This window comes from Neolamprologus brichardi, chromosome 5 (assembly GCF_056152115.1).
Source record: "Neolamprologus brichardi isolate AB-2024 chromosome 5, ASM5615211v1, whole genome shotgun sequence".
Lineage (NCBI taxonomy): Eukaryota > Metazoa > Chordata > Actinopteri > Cichliformes > Cichlidae > Neolamprologus > Neolamprologus brichardi.
The window spans coordinates 6,305,001-6,317,145 of NC_142108.1; the positions used below are offsets into that span (position 1 = coordinate 6,305,001).

Sequence of the window (12,145 nt, forward strand, 5' to 3'; positions counted from 1 at the left end):
TCAAATTCATGAAAACAATCTAGGCAGTTTAGAACACTTTCCATGATGCAAGTCAGATAAACAGTTTAACAAGTGCATTTTTTAATTTCCCCCCAAAATGAGCACATATCAAACGTAATCGCTGATTTTATTATTATTATTATTATTATTTTATATATTTTTTTGCAGATGCAGTATTTCTACTAAAAGAGAGAGCCAGACTTTGATAATATAGCTGTCATTCCAGTGGTTCCATAACTTCCAGTACAACAGTGCGAGGTCCTGTCATCACCAGTCTGGTTACTGTCCTGTAGTCCAGGTAAAGAACACACTGTGCATTTACCTGGCACACAAACTGCCGCACCTAAAACGAAATAAATAAATACATAAAATATATTTTTTTAAAGGTTATGGGTTATATCTGTATCTTGGAGATCAGTTTATAAAATCCAAGATAAGTATCTTTTTCAGTTTGTTTCAGCTATTTAACCTTAACTCCAGCAGCTGCTGCAGGGCTTCCAGGGTCAACAGCCTGCATATAACAAGGAGCCATGCCTCTGACAACAAAGCCCCAGCCCAGGGCGTCTCCTATCACCTGCAATATCAATTAGATAAAATTCACCTTAGACTTTAAGAAGAAGAAAAAAAACACAACTTTATTAATGTGTTAAGCTTGTTTTGACTTTTAGCCTTTGGGGGACTGTTGCTCAGTTATGCTAAATTGGTGCTATTAAATCCAATCAGAAATCCAAGTAATAATTTATACGTATAATTTTCATAACTCACCGTCAACACTTTCTTGATAAAGGGTGCACCAGGTTCCAATAATTCTTCACAAGTAACTTTTCTTTTAAGGACTGTGAAACCAATTAAAAGATTATGTCTATGTGCTTTCACAAACAAGCCTCATTACAGTAATATTTAAACTTTGATGATACTATGAAACATTTCACAGTTGAATATAAATAATAAAACACTCGCCTGATTTAGGATTGCATCGTACTGCTGAGTGTGACAACAGCTGAAGAGGTGGAAATCCAGCAGAGTGAAACTGAAGGGAACTCAAGCTACTTCGACGACCACCGGTAATCTGTTTGGAGTCTTTGTTTGAGCTCACTATTAGATATTAGTGGCAACGTCAGAATTCATAAAAAAAAAAACCAAGGTGCATGTTGTGAAAATTGCAAGAGTTTCCTTTTATTTCATGTTTACTCAGTAAGTAATTTATTTATTACCACTGAATGCACGGTTGCATTCCTTGGATGAGTTTCTGCGTAGAAGAAAGGGACTCTCAGAATTGTTGTCTTCTTGTGTTGATGCCATCACAGCCTCATCATTAACCTGCTCATTTTCAGTTAACAGCTCAGACAGGCGCCGACGCCGGCGGAAATTGATGCAGAACTGGTAGAGTAGCCCACTGTCAAAGAAATCATGCTTTTGTCCCACTGCGGGAGTTGGGGAGAGAGCAAAAAGCAGCAGTCTTAGTATAAATGGTATCTATGCAGTGTGTATTTTTACTTTTGATTGCAAGAGTCCCAGATGGCAAGCCCACCGCTGACAGCTGTACATCAAAGGGCAAATGAAAACTCCCCTCACCGTGCTGAATGATGCCATGCTCCTGCAATGCACGGCACAACTCCAGTCCCTGTCGCCGGCTATCTGCCTCTCCATTCTGAATGAGATAGTCAATCAACTGGCAGCCAGGAAAGGAGAGCTTATAAGTAAGACCATGCTCCTCTCTCAGCTGCAGAATGGAGTTCTTGTCTGCTATAAGTCTATAAGAGAAAACAGAATCAGATTTAAAATAGCATGCAGTGGAGGAAAAACCTGGATGAGATACACCTTTATTGAGGTCTTTCAATTCTAAGGTTAAGCTGATCTGTCTCAGACCAGAAAACCTGAAGCACAAACAGACCAGCTCTTACTGCTCATATAGTTGTTGTCCTCGCATGAAGATTTTCACCTCTGTGTTAAAGGGAAATGTGCCATCATCCTTGCGGAAACGGTACAGCAGTTTGGCATCCTTGAATTCTGCCCTCTTGTCACAGACTGAGAGAAAGGCAGTTTTAAATATAACTCGTGAAAGCAACATGAGGACTTAGCTTCAGCTAAAGAAGGGAGAGCTTCTTAAGCTGAAGCTCTTGCTGGTGCTTTCTTCTTACCGTGGTGTAAAATGTCATGGTCCATGAGGTGCTGCATGAGGCTGGAGGCTGTTGGTCGATCTGCAGCTTCCTTGTGGCTCAAAAGCCAGTCTATAAGCTCGTGTGCCACAAAGCAGTTAGGGTAGGTGCGAAAGTGGTAGCGTCGATCCTTAATCAGCTTTCCATCGTGAAGTCTGAGCCTTAAAGTGGCGTTTAAATCAGCCGTGAGCCTTAAAACTGACATCAGACATCTACCTGACCTGCAGAGTAGAATTTGCCGACATCGTCACCGAATCTGTTTCGTCTTACCTGAGCTGTTCTCCTGCGATCATGACTTCAGCCTTGTGTTGCCTGGCCATGGCCTTTAACCTAATGCTGCTCGTTCGCTCCATGCTTCTTATAACTGGACACAAGAATGAGTGAATCTGACTTTTAGAAATGGCCGTCATGTTTACCGAAACACACAGAACCCCATTGTCATGTGGGAGCAATGTTGTGTATACAGAAATGACAAAGACGGGTTTTTTTTCTGTTTTGTTTCATTCAGTGCTACAGATATTAGTTTTTCATTTGGGTGTTTGGGTAAAACATCCTGCTTCAATTCTGAAGTACTTGAATTTAAATTATTTTCAGAGAAACACGGGGCTGTTTGCTTGAGTGATGCTTGATGTGTCCACCTAGGTTGTGTTTTCTATAACTGAAATCAAATTGTGTTGTTGTTTTTGTTTTAGTGTGTCATTCCTGAAATACTGGTAACATAAAACTGAAAAATACATATATAAGTTACAGTTTCTTGGGCAACATCGTTCTTTTAAAGGTCACCATACAGTTATCTCACAAAACAGGAAACTAGAAAAACACGCTTCGCATGTTGGTATATATCCTAGCCTTCATCTCAAATAAAACAGCTGTTTTTGAAGATTCAGGTCAATATCAATGTATGCATCAAAATATGTGTTCTCAGATACAGATAAAGTGGAGTTTCTAGGGCTATGATATTGTGCTGAAGTATAAACTTGATGTTGCAGTGCCTAGAAATTCTGCTTTCTCTTTGACTTGACTGTTTTGATACATGCTTGTTATGGCAAAAGAACCGTAGTGCCAGCTTGTGACGTGCACTTAGGCTGTGAGCATCCTATCATTAGCACAAGCTATACCACAAAGCATCACCCCGGTCTTCTGGCGTGAATCCTGTTATGTGTCCCTGAGAAATTTTTGCTCAGTCACACTGTCTCCTCTCTTCCTCTCTTCCCAGCAAGTCGAACCCGCTGAAACAATGCCTGGCCCTTCTCAGGCAGCGATTTCTATTGGTTTTGGCTCGAGTCTTTTTATCTTGTCAGTAAAGCATTCACTATCATTGGAGTAAGCGCTGCCTGAGAGGGTCAGCTCAGGGCAGGAACATTACTTAACCCTTCGATATCCTGTGCATTTGTGCTTTAGCTCTGGTTAGCCTGGTATCTGTTATGTCAGAGCTGCTGCTGAGCTGCTGACTTCTGGTGGGATCCCTCAGGAACTTCTTTGTGATGAGGCTTTGCGTCTGTAATACAGTCATTTTCCCTAAAGATGTAGTTTGGTTAATTAAAATGGAAAATATATATATAAATATATATTTTAAAGTAGCATTACCATTGTTTTATGCATCTAAAATGTATTTGACCTTAAGAAATAAGCAGTGAAGACTGAACAAACATATATTTGTACATTAAAATGTGAGCTTCACAATTTAAATCTAATGACAGAAAAAAGCAACAAAGCAGTGAATATACCATATCCCTATGAAAGCCACTGCAGTGTAGGCCATTGGCCACAAGATATCAGTATTCACCTGGGTACCAACCAAGGAGCACAGCAATCACAGTAGGGTCAAATGAATTTTCTAACAGCATCCTGTAGTTGTTGTTTTCTTAATGAATAATGAAATATAAATAACCATAAATTCCTAAATTACCACAAACCAATTTGCAGCAAATTGTGACTGAAGGAAAATAAATGTATGGTTCTATTATAGTTCACAACTAATATTAGCTTTTAATAGACAAATTCATTGCCATATATTTGTTCAAAATCCTTGAAATCATCTCGTCTCGTTCAGACGATTATGTTTTGTTTTTATGGGTTTTTGTTTTTTTGTTCTCATGGCTCCAATTCACTTTGGTGCATAATTTTTCCTGCGGGGTGAATTGGCAATATGCGAAATAGAGGGCGGATAAAACAATAAAAATAAAGAAATTAAACACAAAAGACACTACAGAATGGAGTTTGCGCCTCTGAGCAGACCTTTATAGGCTTCGGTCAAGTGACAATCACGAACAGATCGTGTGGACTCGCTCGTAGAAGCTTTTATGCAAATCTTCCCTTTTTCATTGGAGAGCAGGGTGGAGGTGTAGTCTGAAAGGCGTGACATCACACAATGCAGCTTTATGAAGAAAGTGCGCTTCTCCTGAAAAGGCAGAGTTGCGTCCAGTCTGTTGGCATCACCGGACTTTTAAGTTCCTAAAGCCAAACAAGCTGCGCGGTGCGACGTCGCAATTCAGCGTAAAGTTTAAAAAGGCGCTCTCCTGTTTTTTGCTGTGATTTTTTTTTTCACGAGTGGTGTTTTCCCCCTTTGTGATCGAAAGTTTGGAAATACTTCATTTTTTAAAATTTTTTATTATTCGGGTTTTGTTTTTTGGGCTGTTTTTGGTTTTTTGGTTTTGGTTTTTTACAAGTGACTGCGATTTCACTGGCTGCATGAAATATCAGTGGACATTTGGAGCTCTTTAAAGAGACCGGCTTTCCATTTACCATGACGACTGAGGCGCATTCACACTTGGGACTGCAGAAACCCCCCATGGATTTCGTCAGCGACTATGACTTGATGAAGTTCGGCGTGAAGAAGGAGACGATGCAGGGGCTGGATCGCTCTTTCCATAGACCAGACTCCGTCTCCTCCACTCCTGGCAGCACACCTTGCAACTCTGTGCCTTCATCGCCAAATCTCAATCCTAACGACCACAGAAACGTCGAAAACAGCCAGTTCTGGATACCCAACAACGGGGGTTATCCTCAGCAAATGTACCCTCAGGCTTTTGGCCTGACACCCGAAGACGCGATGGAGGCCCTCATCGGAACCACAGCGCAGCAGGGACATCCATCTGCGCCCCACGGCCACAATCCGCCACCTTTCCCGGCTGATTACGATGGCTACGGCCACCTGAACGAGCCTGTCCAGCACTACCCGGGTCTTCCGGGTCACTCGGACATGCAAGGTATGCCCAACAGCCACTGCCAAGACCCATATCTCAAAGATGACATGGGGTGCGCGTCCCCTGAGTCGCCGGAGGCCCAGCAGGTCCTCGGTGCGCACCACCATCTCCAGCAGCAACACAACCGCCACGACAGGCGATCCAACGCCGAGATGCACTTCTCAGACGATCAGCTGGTGTCCATGTCAGTCAGAGAGCTCAATCGGCTTCTCAGAGGCCTAAGCAAGGACGAGGTGATGCGTCTGAAGCAGAAACGCCGGACCCTGAAAAACAGGGGTTACGCGCAGTCCTGCCGCTACAAGCGCGTGCAACAGAAACACATTCTGGAGCACGAGAAGACGAACCTGCTGTCGCAGGTCGAGCAGCTGAAACATGAACTCAACAGGCTGGTCCGCGAGAGGGACGCATATAAACTTAAATGTGAAAAACTGTCCGGTGCAAACTGTTACCACGAAACAGGGTCTACCAGCGACAACCCTTCCTCACCAGAGTATTTAATGTGAGTTTGTAGATTTTCTGCAGAACTGAATCTTTTCCATGTATGAGGGGTGGCATGTTGGCCACCTGGTCGCCTTGCTCCTTACCAAATGACTCCATGGATTTATCAAGTTTAAAAAAAATCTCGGGCATAAAGGACACGACTCAACTTATTGTAATAGATGCAACTAGGCAACAAATAATGAATGGAAATTTGCGAATAAGCATGCATGCAGGACATGTATGAGATGTCTTTATTTTATACAGGCATATCTGTATTTTGTCTCAGAGGACGTACTTGAAATCAGAGGATATTTGCTTTGAATAATTATGCAACCATATTGTTTTGCTTCACTTATTGTTTGATCCTCATTTTGGTGATTTTGCTTTGCTTTGCTTTTTGTAGCCAGGATTATATTTCGTGCTCATCCTTTCTTTAAATAGAAAGCATCCAATGTTAGAAATCACGCATCTATTGTTTTTATGAAGCTGATTCTGCTGGACAGATGTGTTCCTTATTTGCTTTTCTTTTCAATGTAATACACACTTATGCAAATAATTATGCAGATTTTCATTTTTTTCATCTACAATGTTTGTTTGTTGGTTTTTTTTAAATTCATCTACTATGGATCAATAAACCTATTGTGACTTTTTAAAATCGTGTCTCATCTTCTCACGAGTAAATGTTTTACCCGCGTGAAACATTTACTTCCACTTGCACATTTGTCATCGTGGCTTGCTGTAGTTTTCGGAGACATCCAAACACATTAATAATCATATACACAACATAAAAGCAAAAAAGGAGAAAAAAAAGAAGATAAATACTAGAAAAAAAAACAAAGTCTACTATTTGTACATGCTACATAAAATAAGGGTATCACAGTATTTCAGCTAGTGCATAGTGTGTATAAATATGAAAGTAATTTGGTTCATTTGCAACTGAAAGACTATAAGCACATAAACAAAAATCTAAATTAGAGCAAAGTTCACTTTCCTCATCATAATATTCCTATTTTCTTATTCTTCCAAAAAAACAAATAAGAACAAAGTGTATTAGTTAGTTTCGGCGGATGAAATGAGGAGTGGCTTTCTCTCGTTCCCTGACCTTTGCCCATCGTAGAGTACTGCTTCCTGTGGGACCCCAGCATGTGAAAGCACAGGGAGCTAACTAGCCGGGGCTGTGGGGCACAGATAAAATGGAGTGGAAATCAGGCTTCCCTTCTCCTCTCTTCCTCGGACAAACACCTCTGCATTCATTAACAGAGGAAAAGAGAAACAACAACCACGGCACACTGCTCCGCGCTCTCTTGGCCAGCTTCAACAACTTGGTGTTTTTTTAAATTTAAATCATTAGGAGAATTTCCTAATAAGGAATTTCCTAATCTTAAACTGAACATTCTCAGTTTAAGATTACAACAATTACAACAATATTTGAATGAGCGTGTAGTTCCAAGGCCAGGGTAATAATCTGTGATAAGTGGTTACATTGTAAATTGAGTTTATAACCTCTGTGATTGCCTCTGCACAGAATATCTTGGAGAGTGTTTCACTGTCAGACAAGACTTTGTTACCGTCCTCCCTTTCAGTGAGAGTTTGGACTGGCAGGTGGCTCACTTTAGTCTGGAAACCAGATTGTCTTTTCATGTGTGACCCCCACCCCCCACCCAACAGTTTTGACCTCACCCCTCTGTTAAAGCAAAGCAGGCCTGAAGTCACAGCACAGATGCAAAAGCACTTTCTTTCTGAAAACAGGCCTAATCACAGAAGCTCAGGGATATCTAGATGGCTGCGGTGCTGAATCCTAATAAAAAGGGTTAATCTGTGGCTGTCATTTGTAAAAATGAGCCTATATTTGTGAACAATAAACAAACAAAGGTATGCATGAACACTTCACCTATTCAGATAACTGCTCTCGAAAAACAGAGACAAATAAAATAATTAAACGAGTTGATTTGTTTCAAATCACTGATCAAGTGAGATATTAAAATCACATAAAAATATTTAAAAAATATATATAAAATTTAGATTTTTCAGTGTGTAACTGCATAGTTGCGGTAGTGGAGATTTTTTTTTTGGTGCAATGCTCTTGTGATAATGTACACTTGCATGTTCTTCACACTGCGCACACTTATGCCTCTCACAAAAATGTGGTTTTTAGAGGAGAGTGGTTTGTTATCGGTTGTGTGTTTGCGCACTTGCGTACATCACACGTGGATTTCCAAGCAACAGTGGAATAATACAGTAGAAGTGTTGGTGAGGAAAGCGGTTTGTGGTACTGTGTGACAGTGCGCAGGGTGCCATTGTAGAAACGATTAGCCAGCTCTTTTCCCTCGCATGTGATAGGCTGTTGGGGCCTGATGTGGGAGCCTCGCGCTCCACCACCACCACCGCCGCCGCCACCCCCTCCTCTCCCCTCCACTCACCCCTCCCTGCCACCAACACCCTGAGCCCACAGCGCCTGAGGCTGGCTACTGAGTCAGCAGGAGGGAAAGGTGTCTGCACGGCTGTGGCATCAGAACAAGAGAGAAAGCAAATAGCAAGAGAATGATGAAGAGCAGTGAAAACGGCTTAGAACAGACATGCTTGCATTTTTTAAAAACAGCGAGAAGGAATGGCTGCAAGATGAATGATAAAGCATGCTAAAGAGGAAGCATAATCATGCCTATATTTTAAAAAAAATCTCTACTGCAGAGGGCTTATTTTATACACACACACACACATACACATTATTTCATAGGGTTTAATGAGACGCTCTGTCTTAATTTAACCAGAACACACTTTTACACACACACACACAGAGAACCTCAGAAGGAATGGTGTGCAGTGGAAACACTCGGACGGATTCATCATAAGCAGTTGAATGTGGTGCCAACCTCTTGCCTGAGTGCTAGGGTTTGCCAAGACTTGGCTGTGTCTCAGACAGCGGACACAGACAGTGGAATGCTGCAGCTACTCACCATTGTGTGCATGGGAGAGGCACAGGAATGCAGGCTGCCAGGCTTCATACACTAACACAGCCAGAGGCCTCGAGCCATGAGGGAAGACCCGGCCAAAAAGACCCCACAGTTGAACATCGCTTATGACTTCCATCTGTGATATTATACCCATTCTCCTCTTGACAGTGTTACTTTGATCCAGCTTAACTGATTCTGGTGCAGCGTGACTCTTTCAACACTCAGTATCTTGTCGGGGTGGCTTCTGAGTTAATGCAACAAAGCCGCTCAGAGATTAGATACCAAATGGATGTTTTGCTCAAATCAAGTCAGAATCATTTGATCAACTGAGCAAATGTTTAAACACTGTCGATCAATCAGTGAATTCTACCTTTACAGTAATGATTGTCGCTAATCTTCCGTAGCTAAATGTCAGCGGGCCAGACGCTTGACCTCTGACCCCTCACCCCCAAATAACAAACCAGTTCCAGCCTGAGCCAGTTTTTTCACGGTTGTTTTGCAATAGCAAAGCCTCATACTGAGCGATCGTCGCTAAGAGCGACTTCACGTGAAGTGCAGAGCAAAGGCTGGGATGGAGGACAGGATGGACGAGGGGCTTCCTCTTTCACTTCCTATATGAGGGTCCAGTCAAGTGACTCTTTGTGAGAGTGTTAGCCTGTGTGTCTCAGGAAAACGCAACTTCGATGGCTGTGGTTTCCGCTCAGGATGTCCAGTCGTTACTGCGCACAGTTGTGACACTGTGAATCATGCAGCGATCACACACGCACACAGGCATCTCCATGGACATAGCACACATAGAGACATGCGTATGCAAATCCAGGACTTTGCGTGTGCGTGCGCCTTCTTGCTCTCTCACACACACACTTTTTTAAAATAAAATCATGTGATTGTGACAATGTTTTTTTTTTTTTTTGTCAGAAGTGTATTTTTTTATTGTCGTGGCTGCTGATTACAACAGCAGTCGTCCCCCCCCCCCCCCCCCCCCCCCCCCCCCCCCTGTTGCCACATCCTGAATGATTCCAGTGTAATTATGATTGTACTACTGGTAATGACTAAAGTTATCACATGATGGCCTCTGAAGGATTCAACAGAGTGGATTAATATGTAGCCCCAGGAACACAATAAAGCTATCTTATTGGCGTAATAAGGAATCTGGCTTCCTGGGGACGTTGTGTCCAACGTGTTTGTGCATGAACTCTTGGGGATCTGATAGGAAGGCCCTCTGATAAAGTGCTTGTCACGTTCCAGTGGACACCACTGAGAGAAGTCAGACAAAGTCCTGTCACATTACAGACGGTGGACTTTGGTTACAGAGCAAAGGTGATGCACTGTATGTAATAATTATACAGGTTCCTCCCAGCATGACAGAACCATTATAAAACAGCCTGAGCTTGAGGGTTCACTGTAGTGCACAACAGGGGGGTAAATTAACTCTGCAGTTGATGTTAAAATGACTAATCATTTTACATGCATGGTTAGAATTCCACATGTTAACTTTCCTTCCTTTCGTGGATACGCATGGTTTCATGAAGGTCGAAGAGAAGAGAAGAGAAGAGAAGAGTCTTTCCCTTTCAATCCCTGCAAGGATTTCCTGTTCTGTTTTATGGGGGTCATACAGCTGGCAGGCGCCCTCCTGTTTCTGTCCATAATGATGACAGGCATCCATTAGTGCACAGTAGAAACACGAGTCACCGAGGTTAAGTCAGCCCCCCCACGACAGCCTCTTCCCTTTCCACTGCGCCTGGACCCCAGTGCACTACCTACCTATCTAGGGAAGATAATTGTAGCTCACAGTTGCTGTTGACAAAGCTTTGCTGATTAAGGGTCAACTGTTGCTCAGACACCAGTATGTTTAGCACAACCTGGAAAGCGGGTCCAGCCCCTGGGGACGTTATTGGGTCTCTGGTCTATAACATACTTGCATCCGGGAAAAGTAAAGGGGTCGCTCTGGTTTTTGGGAAGAGCCCAGCAGATGAGAAAATAAACACTTCTGGCTGTTGTTAGGAAATGAAAGACAAGAAACTGCTTCTTTTTTTTTTTTTAGTGAGGGTGTTAAAGAGAGAGCAGGAGTTTCATGACCTCATATTTTACATTGTGCTTAGAGGAATGAGATGAAGAAAAATAAACAGTTCAAAATATATCCTTTAGAAAAAGAACTAATAACTGTGAAGTTTAGCTGAATCTTTAGAGCGTTCAGAAATTACAGCTGTCACTGCACATGCACAATTCGACACCCTTCTTCATAAGTTTCTCTGGGTGTTGCTGACATGAGAGTATGGCTGTAGTGTCATACATTTGGTGAAGTCTAAGAGGCCTCCCTGGAATTGGGTGTGTCACTCTCCCACTAATGTGTCACGTTATCATCTCCCTTGTGTCAAAACTCTTCCTTCGTGTTTCACAGAAGGCCTTTGGCTGAGCTTAAAGTCATATTGTTTTCCCCTCTGGCTGATTTTAGCACCGCTGTCTGCATTATATGCAGCTGGAGGACTCGGCACACCCACTCTTTGATTCTTTGGCCATCTTTGTCATCATGTTCGATGTGACGCCTCAGCTAAAATAACTGAGGAACAATCAACTGTGTGCTGTGGTTGGAGTGTCAAGGAGAAAAGCTTGTTATTGGGCAACCCAGAGCTTATAAGGGATCTATTTAAGGGGCTGCAGGCCTTTATCCTACAGTGAACCCATGTACTTGTTTGCTCTGTGGCCAAGATACAGGAAGTACTTTGTTCTGGCTTCTGTAATAGCAGAGAGAAAAAACCCAACTTCTCAAAAAGAAAAGAAAGAAAGAAAGGTTACAAGAAAACAACAAAGTCGACTGGGTGTGTGATAACAATTCCCACTGAATTTAAGATATATTGCACTCGCAATAAAGCGTTCGAGGCTGCCAGCAGTCACGTCAGTCTAACAAATCTGGTTGTCTTTCACCGCGATGGCTGCAAGCAGAAGTAAAAATTGCATGATGAAAAGTAATGAATGCAGACAATGCATGCAAAAAATATAACTTTATGGCGTTAAACCTCCAGTAACAGTTTTTTTTTTTTTGCACCAAAGCACAGTGTGAAAACAGCAGGGCCACGTTACCTGCTTTAGATCAACATATCAAACTTATTAGTTAACAGATCCAACTGATACGGGGCTTCATTTGGAGCTTTGGGTTTTACAATCAAGCATATATTCACTCACTATGTTTGTTTCTACAAAATGTACACCTGAGAATAGTTGATGTGTTTAAGTTTGGACCAAAGTGGTGGTCTGACTTTGACATACTTTAAGAAAAAATATTGATTACAGCAGCCTTTTTTTGTGCGACTGTCCAAGGGGCATGTGTATTCAAAACTTTCTCAAGCTA

At 42.2% G+C, this 12,145-nt stretch overlaps 4 protein-coding genes across 4 annotated transcripts in view; 2 read left to right on the forward strand and 2 right to left on the reverse strand.

Annotated features, from left to right (window-relative positions):
- The window catches only part of adnpa (activity dependent neuroprotector homeobox a), a 4,840-nt gene extending 4,839 nt beyond the window's left edge, over nucleotide 1 (reverse strand). The window contains exon 1 of the mRNA XM_006784705.3: nucleotide 1. This exon is cut by the window's left edge and continues 445 nt beyond it. The gene's annotated coding sequence lies outside the window, so the exon portion shown is untranslated.
- A 215-nt stretch (nucleotides 2–216) lies between these two features.
- Nucleotides 217–12,145, forward strand: part of zhx3a (zinc fingers and homeoboxes 3a) — a 42,502-nt gene continuing 30,573 nt past the window's right edge. Inside the window, exons 1-2 of the mRNA XM_006784702.3 lie at nucleotides 217–298; nucleotides 970–1,064. The gene's annotated coding sequence lies outside the window, so the exon portion shown is untranslated. The remainder of the gene's footprint in view (nucleotides 299–969; nucleotides 1,065–12,145) is intronic.
- On the reverse strand, nucleotides 218–8,950 carry si:dkeyp-97e7.9 (DEP domain-containing mTOR-interacting protein). The gene is made up of 10 exons (XM_006784697.3): nucleotides 8,800–8,950; nucleotides 2,430–2,523; nucleotides 2,142–2,320; nucleotides 1,905–2,028; nucleotides 1,576–1,754; nucleotides 1,215–1,424; nucleotides 961–1,095; nucleotides 766–836; nucleotides 470–574; nucleotides 218–343 (listed from the first exon to the last, which is right to left on the reverse strand). Exons 1-10 carry the CDS (start codon nucleotides 8,948–8,950, stop codon nucleotides 218–220), a joined length of 1,374 nt encoding a protein of 457 aa, XP_006784760.3.
- mafbb (v-maf avian musculoaponeurotic fibrosarcoma oncogene homolog Bb) lies at nucleotides 4,581–6,500 on the forward strand. The gene has a single exon (XM_006784698.2). The coding sequence runs from the start codon at nucleotides 4,906–4,908 to the stop codon at nucleotides 5,866–5,868; it is 963 nt and encodes a 320-aa protein (XP_006784761.1). The 5' UTR covers nucleotides 4,581–4,905; the 3' UTR covers nucleotides 5,869–6,500.

Bases quoted from the DNA above. Each gene is read 5' to 3' on its own strand.
- mafbb (XM_006784698.2), top strand. From the start codon at position 4,906: ATGACGACTGAGGCGCATTCACACTTGGGACTGCAGAAACCCCCCATG.
- si:dkeyp-97e7.9 (XM_006784697.3), bottom strand. From the start codon at position 8,950: ATGGGTATAATATCACAGATGGAAGTCATAAGCGATGTTCAACTGTGG. The intron at 837-960 runs GCGAGTGTTTTA...TTGGTTTCACAG, and splicing joins ACGATGCAATCCTAAATCAG to TCCTTAAAAGAAAAGTTACT. The intron at 344-469 runs GTTAAATAGCTG...ATTTCGTTTTAG, and splicing joins CAGCAGCTGCTGGAGTTAAG to GTGCGGCAGTTTGTGTGCCA.